Source organism: Vipera berus, assembly GCF_964194415.1.
Source record: "Vipera berus genome assembly, chromosome: 2".
Classification (NCBI taxonomy): Eukaryota; Metazoa; Chordata; class Lepidosauria; order Squamata; family Viperidae; genus Vipera; species Vipera berus.
In genome coordinates, this window is record NC_138203.1 from 169076772 (window position 1) to 169096285 (window position 19514).

Here is a 19514-nt window from a genome sequence, read left to right on the forward strand (position 1 = left end):
CAAAGCTTGGGAGATGGGGGGGAAAAAAGGATTTTAAAGGCAGGCAAGATGGAGCTGTACTAATCTCTGGAGGCAGATGCTATGACAGGGAAGCCCTGCTTTCTCTAGTCTCACTAGATGGCATTGCTTAATTGATGGACCCAAAGGAAACCAGTCAAAACACAAAGTATTCAGAAATGGTGATATTTTTCTGCTTCAAACCTTGCCATTGGGATACTTACACAATAATTTTCTCCTATAGAATATAACCACTCCACAAAATTTTCTGCATCCCATCAATACTTGAATTGTGTAGCTGGGATATAGGAAAAGAACTTTCTGAATTGTGGAACTTTCATCCTTTTTCCTAGTTTCTTTTCTTTGATACCCTTACAAACTCTGGATTTTTAATACAGTAACAGTAGAACATGTGGGTTAGGTTTATTTAATGTTTAAACCTAAACATTAAAGAGAAAAATTGCCATAAAACCCCTCTATTTTCAAGAAAAATGTTTCCTCCACCCTGTATGCAGAGATATTGTTAGTACGAAATGTGTAGACACATTATTTTGACTATGCCAATAGTGAGAAAGGCTCCAGCTGCACACTAGTGTTACTTCCATCTGTTTGTACTATAAAACAGTTTAAAATGTCCATGTATTTTATTTGTGTTTCTGGATTGTTTCGGAAATTATTCAAGCAGCAAACCAAGTAAATTTGAAAATAAGGCAATGACACAGATTCAAAATTTCTATATCCTTTATTTTTAAATTTTTAAAGCAACAATCCAGCCTTCGAGGTACAATACACATTTAGAAGGCTGAGTTTTTCCACCACCTGTTTAAGCACCAGCATGATCATGCATAGTACTGGAGTTGTTTGGGCAGAGAATGTGTCCCCAAAATTTTATCCACCCAATACTTACTTCTGTAAGATGCATCCCCATATCATTTACAATGGGGGCTGATATTCAAAGAACAGTCAAAATCTCACATCTTCAGGTGTATCTTCAGCACTGGCCTCATCCTGTTATGACTAAACCAAGATCCAAGGGAGAATGATTGATTTCTAGCATCACAACTTGATATTTCTTCAGTACACAACAGGGCTTCAATCATTTACCAATTATTGAATGATACCTTGGAAAAATATGTTGCAGAGTTGTATACAGAGAATACATTTGTCACTCATCCACTACCTGTACAATCCCAGTTACCAACCCTTCTAAGTCAACTAAGACTGTTCTACAAGTTTTAGGACAAAAATGCCACTTAGCACACTCAGAATTTAATCCAGCTTAATTTCAGACACTACTATACACCTCAGAAATCTTTTGTCAGCCATGGGCTGTGTAGCAAATACCACTGTCTACCATTACGGGGAAAAAATTACACGTCACTTCCGTTAGACTCAAGAGAGACAAGACAAGAAGCTTGGGGAAAGATTGGCTGGGAAAAAACAAAAAAACAAAAAAAATATGAAGTACATAAAGTGCTCCTTTAATGGTAGTTTTAGAAGTACAGTCAAGCTCAAGTTGTGCAGTTCACAAGCATGGAAGAAAAACAAAGATGACAGACACGAGTTCCAAGTATTAAGGAGTGAAGGAAAATGGAGCTTAACCGAGCACTAGACTAGACTTCCCCCCTGGTGGATTTCTCCTGGATGGTGCAGGTGCTGGAGCTACTGGGCTAGGAACAGGCGCAGCTGGTAGGGGCTTTTCTTCACTTAAGCCTGAAGCAGTTTCTTCTGTGTTTTCTGAGGGGGGAAAAAACAAGACAATGGCTATATAGAAATAGAAACATTCATTCTCTAATCTGAGGACATTTCACTTTTGGCAAGACATATGGAAGCCCTCAGAACTCCTAAAGCAAGTCGGAATCACAGGTTTACTATGCTGAATCCTACATATGCTATAGGCATGCTTCTTCCCTTTTTCAGAACTCAAAGCATCAGAACTATTCTCTTAAATAATTCTTACAGGAATAGGATCATTAACTGAAATCTCTATCCTGAAGATACACACTAGCTTGACTTCAATAGGAGCTGTGGGGGCAAAGTGATTGGAATGCAGCATCTAACTCTGTCCACTGCCAGGAATTCAGTCCTGACTGGCTGAAATTGACTCAGCCTTTTATCCTTCCAAGGTCGGTAAAATGAAAATCCTGGTTGTTGGCAGCAATATGCTCTGTAAACCGCTTAGAGACTGCTGCTATAAAGCACTAGGAAGATGTATATAAGTCTAAATGCTATTATTTGCTGCTACTTCTATCTTCTGCAAGACTAATTTGTGCAGAAACTGTCTGAAAGAAAGCAATGCTGAACTTCTGGCTTCTTGTCATCCTCCATTTGTGAATAGGTTCACCTTGTCGTGGCACTTTTTGTTGAAGAGCCACTTCAGTGCAGATTTTTATTTTACAGCTACCTAATATTAACCAAGCGAGCATATGCGAGCGTGTGGTATTAATACAATAAACCTTTCTAGCATTTACTTGATTCAAGGAGTTGTTTGTTAAAGTTATCACTGTTATGAAACTGAATGCAACCAGCCGGTCTAACATTGACAACACCTTAAGGAGGAAGAAAATTGTGGCAACAAATGACAACATCTAGTCGTTCATTCAGGCTAATGCTAAAGAACACATTATAGCTGTATGTTTTTCATCATAACAAACTTTTGAAGCTGTACTTGACCTCAGGCAATTTTGGACAGATTTTTACTTGTTAAAGTGCGGTGAGTGGCTCACTTCATATTAAAAATCTCTACTAAATTGTGGCACCAACGCAATTTCAGTTGCAGTTGCTCATAAGTGAAGATAGATCTACAGTAAATCATTTTTGCTTGTTCATATAAAATAACGTGGGGGATATAAAAAGAAAGTATACAATATCATCAAGAGAGCAAAAGAATGGAAATGGGCTGGTCACATAGCAAGAAGAATTGATGGCAAGTGGATGAAGGCAGACATACAATGGATCCCACTTGATAAAAAGCGTCTATGAAAGAAACCTAAAAAAAAAGATGGATTGACGACATCAGCAAGTATTGCGGGCCCAACTGGCAAAAAAAAAAAAGGTCAGGACCGTATTGGTTGGAAAAATGCAGAAGAGGCTTCATTCTGCAGTGGATAGACAATGGCTAAAATGATGGTGATGACAATGACTAAATTATTAACAATTCTTAAAATAATTTTAAGTCATGGGAAAGTCTAAATCATGTCTTATTTCTCTTCAAATAAATTGAGTATGGATAGATGCTGCCTTGCGCCACAACTCGTAAAATGGGACAATGTAGTTAGGTTGTTGAAGGTTTGTTTCATTCTGCAAATAAATGCGAAGGAGCGCAGTGGGGAAAAAAATTGGGACTAAAATTAAATATCAAGAATAACAAGCTAATGGCAACAGGTACAACTATCAGCTTTAGAGTTAACAATGAAGACACTGAGGCAGTTGACAGCTTCTGCCTTTTGAATCAACCAACAACAGTAAAGGGGCAAACAGTGAAGAAATATGTATCAGATTAGCACCTGGTAGAGTAGCCATAAATGCCTTGGAAAAGGTATTCGGATGCAGGGCTTCCAAGTCAGACATCTCTGGAAGAAGACTAACAATAGATCTGTTTCAATGGAACCTCTTTCACTTTTCTAGATGCTTGCTCCTTGCAAGGAGACCACAGGATAGCAGCATGTCTGAGTACTTGCAGATGAGAAAAGCCATCAAGCTCTCAATTAGGGTGGAGCATTGATGGACACTGACCTCACTTTCTAAACACTTGGATAGAGCCAGTTTGGTCTAGTGGTCAAGGCATCAGGCTAGAAACTAGGAGATGACGAGGTCTAGACCCGCTTTAGGCATGAAAGCTGGCTAGATGATTTTGAGACAGTAACACTCTCTCAGCCCAACTTGCCTCACAGGGTTCTTGTTGTGGGGAAAATAGGAGGAAGGTATATTAGGGATGTTCAACTCCTCGAGTTATTTATATAAGTAAAAATAAATAAAATGTATGTAATCTTATAGGGATGGTGAAATAATAAATTTGTCTGCACCTGTTGCAAGCAACATTGAGGGTCACTTAAATATTTTTTTCTTTTCCTTTTTGCACATTATATTTCTTTTCTATCTGATTTCTGATTTCAGTTGTATTATCTTTTAGCATTGTTAAACTCTTCAATAAAAAGTATTCTTTAAAAATGGATGGAAAAGATATTCAGATGATATGTCTATATCTACAAAGATCAGAATAGTCCAAGCAACATTATTCCCTGCAACACTCTATGGAAGCTAAAGTTAGACTCTGAAGAACTTTGGTGTTGGAAAAGACTCCAATGAAATAGCCAAGAAAACAAACAAATGGGTCAGTGAACATATCAACCCAGAGATCTCACACAAGGCATAAACTGTTCTATTTTGGATACAACATGTGAAAACCTAGCTCTTGGGAAAGGTTTTGACACTGGGGAAAAGAAGAAAGAAGCTGACAACCAGCAGCAAACTGGATGTACTGTTACAATGGTGGCAAGTTCACTATTGGAAGACTTGAAGGACCAGGTTAGGGACAGATCATCATAGAGAAAACCTGCCTATGTAGTCATTAAGAATTGATATCAACTTGATGGCACGTAATTCCACCATTCAAGGACTACAACTACAGACTACTAAGCAGACTACAAAATGAAGTATTAATATTCCACATTAAAGAATTCTGTAATTAGTTAAGATGATAATGCCACTTTTTTGTTAAGCAGCCTGATCAGACACCAATGACCCAACTTATAATTAAGTCTCTCTCATACTATGCTTTGAAGAAGCAGTTTTTCCTGTCTAAAGAAGCTTCATGAACATGTGAAGAAAAATTATGCCTTTTTCCAGCCCCGAGTTTGCTAGGAGGCTCAAGGAAATCAAAGAGACTAGAAGACATGAATAGCAAACTTTGATATTTATGGATATTTAATAGCTTAGTGAAACAGAAATTACCATAGTAAGTGGATGAATGTTAACAAATAGTCTTCCATTGGATGGAGGTGATGTGAATTGCAAGTTCCAGATACTCAAAACATACTATTTTTGAGCTAAAATAATGGTAAGCTACATTTACCATTATGTTCACATAAAAACAAATACAATTGTTTGCATCATCATCATCATCTTTTGCCTTTCAATTTAAAAACAATTTTACCTTTCCACAATGGAATAGGGTAAGCAGTGTGTATAATTCTTCATAGGCAAGAATTTTGTCAAAAGTTAAGATATTTATTAAGTTTCATTTGGAGGAATCTTCCCAACATGTTAAATATTTAAAACTCTTCAGCTATTGGGGGGGGGGGGGCAAAATAACATCTGACACTGCTCATGTCATCTTTAAGGAAGGAAGGAAGGTTTTTCAAGCAGTAATCTCTTCTGGAACCTAGCACAATATACATTACTACTCCTTTCAGGCTGAGCAGGTTGGCCGTCCATCTTCCTAGCTCTTCCCTGACCATAGATTGACTGAATAAATGTTCTCCAAATGTTCTCCTTTCTGTCATCGACCTAATGGTCAATGATATAGACCTGCCCTTCCTACAGCATTTAAAATCACATTCTTGAATTGTAACTATGTCTATGAAATTAATACTGAGATGAGGTATTTCATACTTAAGAGGAATTTGATCCTACAAATTTATAACCAAGTGAGGCTGCCCTTCTAACCTTGATTTAAAATTGTAAATTGTAAATTTCTGGCTGGTATGTCAGATTATATACAGCTCTGTAAGAAATATTTTGACTTTGGATACAGAGAAAACAAAGTCAAGCGTGTTTGGTTTGAATGAGACAAGTGAAACTGGCCAAATCTCTCTGCTGGAATTTTGAAAATCAGTCATTTTGGAAAGGAATTCATTCATACATACAAAAACCAACTAAGATTAGGCCTGTAGGGGGACTAAGAGTAATGGTAACTGCCTGCCAGAGGAAAGGTGTGCTATTTCATGTCTGATAAAGCTCCCAAGTGCCTAAGTCATTACACTTCATAAATAGATGTTCTGCTTGATAGAAAACTGGGCTAATTCCATTCGCTCTACTTTGTCATAAATATGGCTGTGCTAATTTGGATTTAGTATAGCCTACAATCCTTTTCCACTGTGATCAGACTATATATTCTTCTATTTTACCGCTGCAAGCATTGCAGAATTAATTTAAACAGCTCTTATTAAACTCCCTAGTGGTTCCTTCTTGTAAGAAGGCTTCCAATACTAACTACATTTTAAAATATGAAACTGTTGTGATTCAGGGTCAGCCTGTGGGTTCGGCAGTTGGGTCGGACGAGAGGAGGAGGAGGGGGGTGTTGAAGAGCTTGCTGAGGGGGTTGGACAGCTTGATGAGAGCCCTCAGCCAGGCCCCTCTCACCTGGTCACGACGCAGACCCAGCTGTGTGAGCCTGACAGCGTGGATGAAGATGACCCACAGCTGGCCCTGTTCAAGGACGCCCGCAGGAGGCAGTCAATCAGGAGTAAACAGAGGAAGGCAATGGGGCACCTCGGAAGGAGGCAGAGAGAAGCCACGCCCTGAACTGTATAAAAGGGGAATGTGTGGGAGGGCTGGTTTGCTGAAGGCAACCGCTTGAAAAGCTCCTGTTTCTTGGTTCATGTCTTGTTCTATTTATTTTTGTATCAATAAATTTGGCAGGCGTAATTCCAGCCTCTTGCCTTCTTGTAAAAGGGGTTGTCCCTGCCTTTTCTGCAGGGCCGGTAGCAGGCTGGTACAGAACAGAAACAACCTGTTGCATTTCTCCAAATCTTTTATTTCTACGTAATAAAAGACCAAGAGGCCACAGAGTTGACGAGCAGCACTGCAATGTGGCAACACCAATCTTTAGAGTTCTTTCCAGACTGTCTTAATACAAGTTATTCTTTGAGCCTCACATACAATTCTTGCATTCAGTCAGTGATACTTCTTCCAAGCTGGGAAGAACATTTTAAAAGCTTAGAAGCAAGGGAAAAAAAGATACTTACCAGGAGCCTCACTTTCCACACTCTGCAAACAAAACAAATTATTTCTTAAGTTTTGTAAACATTAATTACCAGTCACAAAGATTGAATGCCTTAACTTTTAACACAGCACCAAAGGTGCAGTTAGAAGTTCTATACATACAACATAAAATGGACATATGTTTTTCAATTTTAGACTACTAATTCTAAAACTTGAGCCAGACAGGAAAACTGCTTATATTTACAGAATAAATAGTATTTTTGAATACTGACGCTTAGATAATTTGTTGACCTTTGGGCCTCGGTACAATTTATGCATTGGTCTTATCTTCTTAACAGTCAATTGTTTGAGAGCAACCAAGGCTATTAGGAATCAGTGGATCATTCAATCACTTCCTCAGTGCATTACAGGTCTTCCTCATTTAGTGACAATTATTTAGTGACTGGTAATTTGGTTGTTTCATTCAGTGAAGCTGCAATTGTGCTTATGATCTTACTTCAGTGTTCCTTTGCTTTGCAGACCTATGAAGGCCATAAATGAGAGGATTCCTTGTAAAGTTATTTTTTCATCATCACAATCTCAAATGGTTGCTGAATGAGTCACTAAATGAGGACTACTTGTACTACATTCAAAGATATGCTCCTCATAGTTATGCAAACACCATCACCACTAGCTGGAAAGGATTTCCTGAAGGGAATTCCTCTGGACTTACAAATTTTTCCAAGTGTATTATCTGGGAATTACATGAGACACAATACTAGACCTTTTGCTACTTATGGGATTCAACTGTATAGCAAAATTCTAAGCCAGACCATTTAAGTTACTATACTGTTGGCCTGAAGCTGGAATAGCAAATGTCTCATTTAATGGCAATAATTTAATATTTATAACTTAAGAATAGAGAGAAATCAACCTATATATTACATTTTCATAATGTGTTGCTGAAACAGTTTGAATTTGGCACATAAAACGATTTTCGTAAGATTTACAAAAAAGAATTACATAATGAAAGCAATCTAGCTTTAAATAAAACATAAACTTGATTTAATCAACATTTTAAAACTGAACAGGAGAGGGGATAATGTCTAAATGTATAAATGAGAATGTATTATATAGAGACTCAGTTTAGATAATATTCAATACTCTCCAGCAATCACCCTTCACAGTTTCTGGATGAGTGCATAGGAATAGTGGAGGGAATAATGGCAATTTTTTTTTTACTTTTATGTTAGATGATTCATTATAGAATTGAAGAGTTCACAGAAATACTAAAATGTATAAATTATAGCAACTGGAAATTGTGATAACTAAAAGAACACTGTTTCAGAAAAGCTATATTATCATTGGACAACAGACCCATGTTCAGATAGCAATCTAACTCAAATTCTTAATTACATACTCTAATTTGAGGAACATTAAACATATTGCTAATTGTAATGACTTTATCAATTCAGATTGCTAAATGTACGCTCTATAGGTATGTTGTACAATATCAAACTATAGTTTTATCAAACAATAGTTTTATAAGGATGCAAAGTAATGTTTAACTGACCAATATATTACTTCTACTTTTTGTTCCCCAAAGTCAGATCCTAATAAGTCCCAAAACACAGTCATTTTTTTTCTTCTTGCTAATGTTAATGTGAGCTATCTGTTTATTTAAAGCAAAATATAGCAAACATTAAAAAGTGCAAGGAGTGATAAATGACTTCATGGATTATGGAGATATTATTGTATAAATGGTCACCGCTATTAATAGAACGAGTTCTAGATAAAAACAATTCCTCACAAATTGAAAAGTGTGTATCATTTTAGTTATGCTGCATACTATATGCAGAACATAGATTTCTTGTTTTATTCCCCCACCTACAGAGACGTTTTAAAAAGGGTGGAGCAACTTGTGGTTTCCAGATTTTACAGAACTACAATTCCCAGCAGCAAAGCCTCGTTTACAGTTGTAGTTCAGCAACATCTACTGACCAAAAATTCTCCATCCCTCATCTTGTTGATAAAAGTATTAAAACTCAGTCACAGTAAAAACTTACACTAATTCAAGATGGAACAAAGGATGCACTACCAGGCACAATAATTAGTCACTGCAATATATTCATGGTAAGGAAAGGAAAGCAACGCTTACTTTTGGAGTTACACTGTCACCAGCGTTTGCATCAGAAGAACCTCTCCTTTCAGATCCAACTGCTTCAGAATTATCCTCGACTTCAGTGGACTTGGCTGCAAGAGTTATCATTGGATGAGATACGTCAAGTACAGCAAAGCATAATAAAGAGCATTCAGCTACTTATTACTTAAAATAGTGTATGTGAACACATTTTAACAAGGGCATTCTAATAAGGGAAAAATTAGCTTATAACATATGAAATGCCCCCGGAAATTGAAGAAAGGACTCAGAAATAAGCAACTACAATATTGGGAATAGTGATGCTACTATGGACAGACTATGGTCAAAATATGTTAATGAAGGAGTAACAAATGTGAAACAAATTTTGTCTGATGTAGAAATATTACAACCAGAAACACAAGAATAAAAACAAAATGTGGGTTTTTTGCACAAAGAAGGCTGCTAAAGTGGAAACACAAATGACAGCCAGGAGAATGACACAGATAAAAGATTTTCTACTAAATATAGAAAAAAAGTTGGTTAAAGTTTTGAAAGTTAATGTGGAAATACAAATCATAAACCAAGAGAAGAACTGATTAATGACTTTATTGGAAGCTTTTGGGATGGGAGAAAGCAAAATTGAGAAGAGACCAAACTCTACAACAATTGATTGAATTGTTGTTAGGAGTAAAAGGAATGAATGAATGAATATAAATCCTCTGAACCATTTCAAATTGTTTAAGCCCATCTCATCTATTATGTCTATTTTTAATAACAGAGCTAAATCCAAATTTAGATATTTAAGTCTCCAAAATTGCCTTAAGAAAGGAACCTTTTACCTGTTGACTTAGCCCAAGATGGTGGATTTTCTTCTGGAGTCCCAAAGATGGAAGATGCCATCCTGTTCCTTTTTCCTCCTTGCTGATCTTTTGGCAAATCAAATCCCATGTTGAAATTAGAACCACCACCTGGGGGACGAAGGACCCTAGGGGGAAAAAAAAGCATTTTAGTTGTATTAAGAGACAATTGTACCAAGGAGAACTTACATATAAGTTACAAAATATGGTGTATTTATTTCTTACTCATTTTAAACCAGATTGCTTCTCAACTTATTAGAAAGATATGGTCAGGAACCATAAATTCCATTTTGCTCCAACCAAATAATTGAAATATTGATGTACAATCATCACATGTGAAGGACAGAGATAAAGGCCTATGACCCTAATTTTTTTTTCAGATAACTCTGAAAAAAACAAAAATCAGTTAACAAGACTTTCCCACATAAAAATGTATGATTAAGAAGAGTAAGGAGAAAGAACAAATAAAAAGGGGAAACATTTACACAGATTGCTGCAGATCCCAGATTCAGCAGGGTGAACTACTGTAGATGGACAAATAGACTGGGTGTACAGCTTCCTACATTCTTTCTGAAGCATTGAGCTACATGTGCACATAGTGGGTAATTCCAGCAAACACAGAGCTAAGCAGACATTGCCTACATTAATAATTATTTTAAGGTTATATGATAAGCCATATCCCACAGATAAGGCTTGGTTAAAAACAAAGACGTGGTTCCAGAATTATTTTTATTCGGTAGCCTATTAAACAGGCAACTTACAAAAGATAAACAATGAACCTCAGACATTTCCTTAGTACACTGTCAATCTCAACTTGACATCTCAATTTTTTTTCTTTAAATGAAGTTGGCGTGATGTAAAGCAAAGCTTCGCCTCTAGTACCAAAGTTACGTCCAGGAGTGCCTTTAGCCCCACCCCCCATGGCCTTAGTGGGTGATGGAGATCATCTTGGGAGATAGGAATCATGCAACTTCTGAAATGTGGACATTTCTAAGTGGACATTCACATTTTGTGAACAGCCATTTTGTGAATTCACCGCTACATGCTTTCAACATGGATGCATCAGAATTTTATATTCACTTTTAGCAGCAATATCCAGCCATTCAGATGACATCAGTATCCATTTCCTTCTTGCAGATAAGGCTGCTTATATAATTACAAAGTTTTGTTACTTAACTTTAAGATTATAGCATGGGATCCACAGGAAAAATACGCCGAAAGGCTACATTGGGGGTGGGGTGGGTGCTCCTTGATGTCTGCAAGACTTCCTTCTCTCCGATTCCTATGGTCTCCAAAACATTATCTCTGGGATCATAGTACCCTGCATCATTACAGTGACAGATATGTTCTAATACTTTTTTTCACTACATATGTAGTCTATAATAATGCTCAAGCAGGTGTACATGCAGCAAACAGCTGTTTTTAGATTCAGTATCACCATGGCTTTTTGTAAAGGTGCAAAAAATTTTAATCATAAGAAACTTTTTAAAAATCATTTTCAAAATTCTTTGAGCACAAAAGATGGGAAAATTGGAGTAGCCATTTTCAGTATGGCAACCTTTAAACTAAGTAGTAAAAATCATGATAGCAACCATAAATGTTTTGGATTGATCATGAGCTGCACAATTACAAACCAAGCTTATTCTTACATTTAAAATAAGATTTGGGCTGAATATTAAAATTCTGGACTATCTTAGCTGACAAGCAGATTGTGACTCCAGGAACCAAAATTGTCATAAATACATGCCAGTTGCCAAGCCAGTTGATCATGTGACCATAGGGGATGCTGCAAAGGTCATGTGAAAAACTGTCAGTCATTTTTTTAGTGTTGTAACTTCAAATGGTCACTAAACAGCTGGTCGTATGTCAAAGACCACATGTATGAATCCAGGTTTCCCTCATCATTTCTAACAATATATTGAAAAAAGTGTCATATATGTGCAGTTGATGGAAGTGCACGTTCTTTTATCAGTGAAAACTGTCCCACAGAAACACTCAAAATATAGAAATCTCAAGGTTCAACCCTTTTTTATTGTAAAACTTTTCATGCTGAAGTAGAACTGGCTGAATATATGGAACAGAAAGGCTATTCCTTATGCTCGATTCCTCTAGAGCACGGGTCGGCAACCCGCGGCTCCGGAGCTGCATGCGGCTTTTTAATCCGTCTCCTGCGGCTCCCAGGCGCCCGGTGCGCGTGCACCTCTCCAGGCAGTGGCGCCTCCCGTTTGTAAACCTGCTGCCGCCAGTTTGGAAATCTGCTGCGGCCCATTGGCAGAACTACCGCCCTCCTCCGACGGTGGCAGGTCTGTAAACTGGCCGCGGCAGCTTTCCAAACTGGCGGCAGCAGGTTTACAAACGGGAGGCGCCACCGCCCGTTCGAGCGGAGGTGCACGTGCACCTCTCCAAAGGTTTGGAAAGCTGCATGCGCACCTCTCGGAACGGGCGGTGGCACCGCCCGTTTGGAAATCTGCTGCGGCCCATTTGCAGAGCTACTGCCTTCCTCCGAAGGCGGTAGGTCTGCAAACTGGCCATGGCAGCTTTCCAAACTGGCAGCAGCAGGTCTGCAAATGGGCGGCGAAGCCGCCCTTTCGGGCGGAGGTGCGCGCACACCTCTCCAAAGGTTTGGACAGCTGCGCGCGCCGCCGCCCATTTGGAAAGCTGCCACAGCCAGTTTGCCGCCTTCGGGTGGTGCCGCCACCCATTCGGAGAGTGGGAAGGTTTGGAGAGCTGCGCTGGGCTGAAGATGGCACCACAACCCAGCACCCGTCACCAGGGAGACCCGCCGCCGCCGCCGTGCAGGTGCCTCCCGTTTTGCGCATGCGCAAAACATTTTTTGTGCATGCGCAGATGCACGCGGCTCCCACTTTTTTGTGTGTATGATGGAACCGGTTCCCAGTGGCTCTTTTGCTTTTTTAGGTTGCCGACCCCTGCTCTAGAGGCAAAAATACAACTTGTTTTGTATCAACTGCAAGTTGTAAAAAAAAGTTGTCAATAATAGTAGACTTGATTTGCTTAATAATGATCACCAAACTCAGAAAAAAAGCACTTATTGCCTGAAATTTACTAAATAACAATTCGGTCTTCCAAATGTATTCACAGAACTTTCTACTTTGTGGCATTAATTATATGAGTGGAATGTACTGATGGTTCTATCAGCAGAAAGAGATGTTATCAGAGAACAAAGAATGGACAATTCTCACGCTATCCAGTTGGTAAAATTGGATTTTATCATGTCTACAATTGATATCTGTGCCTATTTGCTCACATTATGTCATATGGTGAAAATTTAGGATGCATGGTAGAAACAAAATATTTTCGGACTTTGTTGCCTAGAGTTGTTTTCATCTTATTTGTCACCCAATTGCTTTTCACCCCATTATTGCTTCAGTTAGCTCCAATACGACAGCAGCAGTATAAAGCCTAGCATTCTTCAAAAACCAAGTTGGACCGCAAAAATTTGAACATTTGCTCACAATTTACAAGAGGCCATTTATGAGAACATTTCTTACAATTTTCTAGATTCACAAATATTCCTCCCTACTCAGGAATCACCCCTTCATGAATTACAGCCTTGTTGTGGTGAAGGGGCTTGTGTAATTCAATGAAGCTATGAGCTATGCCCTGCAGGGCCACCCAAGATGGACAGGTCGTAGCAGAGAGTTCTAACAAAACGTGATCCACTGGAGAAGGAAATGGCAACCCACTCCAGTATCTTTGCCATGAAAACCCTATGGACAGTACCAAAAGGCAAAATGATATGACACTGGAAGATGAGCCCCTCAGGTCGGAAGGTGTCCAATATGCTACTGGGGAAGAGCAGAGGGCTAGTACTAGTAGCACCAGAAAGAATGAAGAGACTGGGCCAAAGCCGAAAGGACGCTCAGCTGTGGATGTGTCTGGTGGTGGAAGGAAAGTCCAATGCTGTAAAGATTTTTTCTCCATAGGAACCTGGAATGTAAGATCCATGAATCAAGGCAAGCTGGATGTGGTCAAACAGATGACAAGACTGAACATTGACATCTTAGGAATCAGTGAACTAAAATGGTATACTACTGCGGGCAAGAATCTCTCAGAAGAAATTGAGTACCCTTCATAGTCAATAAAGGAGTAGAAAAAGCAATACTGGGATACAATCCCCAAAATGACAGAATGATCTCAGTTCCAATCCAAGACAAACCATTCAATATCACAGTAGTCCGAGTCTATGCCCCAACCATCGGTGCCGAAGAGGATGAAATTGACCAGTTCTATGAAGCCCTACAGCACCTTATAGAACTAACACCAAAAAATTATGCCCTTATCATCATGGGGGATTGGAATGCTAAAGTAGGAAGCCAAAAGATAACCAGAATAACAGGCAAGTTTGGCCTTGGAGTACAAAATGAAGCAGGGCACAGGCTGATAGAATTTTGTCAAGAGAATACGATGGTCATAGCAAACACTCTTTTCCAACAACCCAAGAGACGGCTCTACACATGGACATCACCAGACGGTCAACACAGAAATCAGGTTGACTATATGCTCTGCAGCCAAAGATGGAGAAGCTCTATACAGTCAGTAAAAACAAGACCAGGAGCTGACTGTGGCTCAGACCATGAGCTTCTCCTTGCAAAGTTTAGGCTTAAACTGAAGAAAGTAGGAAAAAGCACTAGGCCACTCAGGTATGAATTAAATCATATCCCTGATGAATATACAGTAGAGGTGACAAATAGATTTAAGGAATTATATCTGATAGACAGAGTGCCTGAAGAACTATGAACAGAGGTTCACAACATTGTACAACAGGTAACAACCAAAACCATCCCAAAGAAAAAGAAATGCAAGAAAGCAAAATGGCTGTCTGAGGAAGCTTTGCAAATAGCTGAGGAAAGGAGGGAAGCAAAAGGCAAGGGAGAAAAAGAAAGATACGCCCAATTGAATGCAGAATTCCAGAGAATAGCTAGAAGAGATAAGAATGCTTTCTTATATGAACAGTGCAAAGAAATAGAAGAAAACAATAGAATAGGGAGGACCAGAGATCTTTTCAAAATAATTGGAGAGATGAAGGGAACTTTTCATGCAAAAATGGGCATGATAAAGGACCAAAATGGCAGGGACCTAACAGAGGCAAAAGAGATTAAGAACAGGTGGCAAAATTACACAGAAGAACTATACAAGAATGAGCTTAATGTCCCTGATAATCACAATGAGGTGGTCACTGACCTCGAGCCAGACATCCTAGAATGTGAAGTGGGCCTTAGAAAAGCTGAGCAACAACAAAGCTAGTGGAGGTGACAGTATTCCAGCTGAGCTATTCAAAATCTTAAAAGACAATGCAGTAAATGTGCTACACTCAATTTGCCAGCAAATTTGGAAAACTCAACAGTGGCCACAGGATTGGAAAAGATCAGTTTACATTCCAATTCCAAAGAAAGGCAGTGCCAAAGAATGTTCAAACTACCGCACCATTGCACTCATTTCTCATGCTAGTAAAGTTATGCTTAAAATCCTACAAGCTAGACTCCAGCAGTATGTGGATCGAGAACTACCAGAAGTACAGGCATGATTTCGAAGAGGCAAAGGAACTAGAGATAAAATTGCCAACATATGCTGGATCATGGAGAAGGCTAGGGAGTTCCAGAAAAACATCTACTTCTGCTTCATTGACTATACTAAAGCCTTTGATTGTGTGGATCATAACAAACTCTGGCAAGTCCTTAAAGAGATAGGTGTACCAGACCATCTTATTTGTCTCTTGAGAAGCCTATATGTGGGCCAAGAAGCTACAGCGAGAACTGGACACGGAACCACTGATTGGTTCAAAATTGGGAAAGGAGTCCGGCAAGGTTGTATACTGTCGCCCTACCTACTTAACGTATATGCATAGCACATCATGAGAAAGGCAGGGTTAGAGGAATCAAAATTTGGAATTAAGATTGCCGGAAGAAATATCAACAACCTAAGATATGCAGATGATACCACTCTAATGGCAGAAAGTGAAGAAGAACTAAAGAACCTCTTGTTGCGGGTGAAGGAGGAGAGTTCAAAACTTGGGTTGAAACTTAACATTAAGAAAACCAAGATCATGGCATCCGGCCCTCTCAATTCCTGGGAAATAGATGGGGAAGAAATGGAGGTAGTGACAGATTTTATTTTCCTGGGCTCCAAGATCACTGCAGATGGGGACTGTAGCCAAGAAATTAAAAGACGCTTGCTCCTTGGGAGGAAAGCCATGGCAAATCTAGACAGCACACTAAAAAGCAGAGACATCACCCTGACAACAAAAGTGTGTATAGTCAAGGCGATGGTCTTCCCAGTTGCAATGTATGGCAGTGAAAGTTGGACCATGAAAAAGGCTGAGCGCCAAAGAATTGAGGCCTTTGAACTATGGTGCTGGAGAAGACTCCTAGAGTCCCTTCGACTGCAAGGTGATCAAACCGGTCAGTCCTAGAAGAGATCAACCCTGACTGCTCTTTAGAAGGCCAGCTACTGAAGCTAAAACTCTAAATACTTTGGCCACCTAATGAGAAGGAAGGACTCACTGGAGAAGAGCCTAATGCTGGGAAAGACTGAGGGCAATAGAAGAAGGGGACAGAGAATGAGGTGGCTGGATGGAGTGACTGAAGCAGTAGGCCTGAGCTTAAATGGACTCCAGAAGATGGTAGAGGACAGGGAGCCCTGGAGGAACGTTGTCCATAGGGTCGCGATGAGTCCTACAAGACTTCACAGCTAACAACAACTCAGGAATCAGTATGGGGAAATCTCTGGCATCCAGTTGTCTCTACACTTTAATTCTCACTATTCCTGACTACCTTCCATGCCATTTGTAATTGTTACTGCTGCACATCATCATCTGGTCAAAGGTTCTTCACCTTTGCAATATATTATGGCCTCTTAGTATAACAACAGGAGAAGCCAATTTCAAGGCAAATCTTTATGAAAACTTGATGTGACATTTCTTCAGACTAGAGCCATTTGGTATGATTACGGTTACTATTACATCCATGATTTGTTGCACACTACTATAACACAGGAACTCAAAAATATTTCACCCTTTCTTTGTTCCAGAACAAGTCATTGATTGGCTAACTAACTAAAAAAAAACAAAAACCCAAATTGAAACATTCACTCACCAACTCTCCCACAATCCCAAGGACAACCACTGCAACATCCACACCATAGCTGTTTATTCTGCATTAAGAGACTACTAATAAAACACCCCTGGAGCCCGACTGTATTTCAACGCCAATCCCTTTAAAGTAATACACTATAAGCTTAGTACGCCTTTACTCCTTGTAACAAGTCTTGCTCGAAGTGCCACCGAACTGACTGGCAGAAGTTGGACCCGAGGAGGAAGCCGCTTTCCCAAGAATGCTTGAAGTTGCTGACCTAATCCCAGCCCCAAAGGCTGGAGTTAACAGGTAGAGGCAGCGACAAGACGCAAGACAAAAGAAGCGTGGCTAGCCCCACCCAGCGAGAGCCACCTACTCTTAAGAGGAATCCTAGCCAGACTAAGACACTATTAACAGCAAGGCGAGCAGATAAGCCGATAACCGGGGCCGGGCTGAGAGAGAAGGGCTGAAAGCCTCCGATTCAACTACCGGGAGTTGAGCCTCCTTTGTTCCGACGAGAGGGGACGGCGCTCCGTGCTAAAAGGCACATCGTCGAGACTCGTAGCACGCCCCCAGCATCCCGCAGCTGGATGACTTAAGCGGGAGGAAGGCAAAAAAAAAATATGCTACGACGGCGGGCGGGCATCAACCCTCCCAAGCAGAGGGCGAAAAAGGCCAAGCCCGCCGCCGCCGCCGCTTTTCTCTCTCTCGCCGCCAGGCCCCGCGCCTCGCTCCCAACTAACCAAACCTACGAAAGGGGCGAAAAGGGGAGGCGCGTGGAAAGCTACAGGTTCGGCGGAGTCCCGAGGCCTGCTTTAGGCGGAAGCCGGGGGCAGCCGACGCCTCGCCTCGCCTTCCCGACGGATGCCAGGAAGGAGGCTGCTCTCTCGCCTCGCCGACACAACAGATGGAGGCGCCGGGCGGGTGCCGGCAGACGGGCGCGCCGGTGTGACAATAGCCCCGGCCTTTTCCCCCCCCCCCTCTCTCTTTCTCTCTCTCGCGGCAGCAGCCCTTCGCGCTCCCCTCCTCGCCTCTTAAGCCCTCGGCGGTGGGGAGGGAGCAGGGCCGGCGGTGGGAAGGGTTTCCGCAGGCCACAATCCCAAGAAAGGGAGCCTTTTTCCCTGCAGGAGAAGAAATCCCACCCGGGGTTTGCGGGGGTGGGTGGGGGGATTTCTTCGCGTCTCTCCCAGCCACAAGCCGGGAACTGAGGAAATCTCAGCCAGAGCCCAGCCCAGCCCCGCGCCTCCCCGAAATCCAGGGCGTTTCGCCGCGCGGTCCCTTCCCGGAGATTCCGCGCCGTAGAAAGGGAATTGGGCGAAGACGGCCCCGCGTCTAGGGGGAGGCAAGGAGAGTGAACGAACAGCAACTTCTTGCGGACGCTTTCCCAGTCACGCACCTGGAGCTACTTCGGCCGCTGGGGTCCATCCCCGTGTAAGTAGTCGTGGTGGTCATGGTGGGGAAGAACTTGGAAGAAACCGCCCGGGTGCGAAGCCAGCGGAAGGTGATGTTTCCGCACTCGGCTCCTGCCAGCTACAACTGCAGTAGCCGCTCCGCACTTGCAGCTTCTTTTATAGGGTTCGTCCTTTCCATCGCCTCATTGGATGGTTCAAACGCCCTGTCCTGACGTGATTAAGTGAGCCTCGTGCCACTCCAGACGCTGCCCCTCCTCCGAGCCCAGCAATGTTCGTTCGCCACAGTCTGTTAAAATGGATTCGTCGACGACTACCGTTACTTCGCGTCCATTGGTCGATACTATCTGTCCCGCCTCTTGGCGTGTGATTTAACAACGAGGCCGTCATTTAAATAAAATAGGTTAGCATTGGCTAGACTGCACATGAGGCAGCAACAACTTCCTCGGTCTTTTTTTTTTATGGAGTAGCAGTTTGAGATCCGGTCAAAGGGAGTGGCAGAGCTCAGTGAGCCTCACAGGCGAGTGATCTCCAATCTCTCGTGGGATCCGTGTGGAATCAAATAAAAACGCCAGTGTAATAAAATACGAAACGTATCGCAATGTATTTAAAAGTATACCACGTAACATACCTCTACCAAATCGCTGCTTTAGCAGAGCACCTCAAATCGTTATTTCCTAGAGAATGTTGCCCTCAGCCCCACATTAACTATGGTATTTATACTGTACACCATGAACAGAAAAAATACACATCCTGTAAAAATACACATATCTTGTACTGTGTGGATCAAGCTGGGTGTGTTATGGAAGAAAAAACCCTTAAGTAGATGGCAGGAGACCCATGAAACAAAAGCAATTTTTCATATAGATACTAGAGATGGCACTTTCAACCAGAAAAACCAATTCTCATTCTACCTATGAAGCTGTTATATAAAAGTCCCTTTTTAAAAAAATATGAGGCTGTTAAAGCAAAGCTATCCAAAATTTCTATTTTGCAAAAGCAGAGGTTAATTTTTCTACAACTTTTACTTGAGAATTTACATATACAAACATGATATGCTCTATACCCCAGAGAACTGATGAGTGTTTAAATAGAA

The 19514-nt window shown here is 40.9% G+C and overlaps 1 protein-coding gene across 1 annotated transcript; it reads right to left on the bottom strand.

The window, feature by feature from the left end:
• Nucleotides 1–726: 726 nt before the first annotated feature.
• On the bottom strand, nt 727–18583 carry JPT1 (Jupiter microtubule associated homolog 1). Its single transcript, XM_081315863.1, has 5 exons — nt 18406–18583; nt 9901–10046; nt 9080–9174; nt 6966–6987; nt 727–1734 (listed from the first exon to the last, which is right to left on the bottom strand). The coding sequence occupies exons 1-5, from the start codon at nt 18459–18461 to the stop codon at nt 1595–1597; spliced, it is 459 nt and encodes a 152-aa protein (XP_081171989.1). The 5' UTR covers nt 18462–18583; the 3' UTR covers nt 727–1594.
• Nucleotides 18584–19514: the final 931 nt, after the last annotated feature.

Coding starts and splice junctions, on each gene's coding strand:
- JPT1 (XM_081315863.1), bottom strand. CDS start 18,461: ATGACCACCACGACTACTTACACGGGGATGGACCCCAGCGGCCGAAGT. Junction 10,047..18,405: donor AGCGGCCGAAGTAGCTCCAG/GTGCGTGACTGG, acceptor TTTTCCCCCTAG/GGTCCTTCGTCCCCCAGGTG. Junction 6,988..9,079: donor GTGACAGTGTAACTCCAAAA/GTAAGCGTTGCT, acceptor TTTTGTTTGCAG/AGTGTGGAAAGTGAGGCTCC.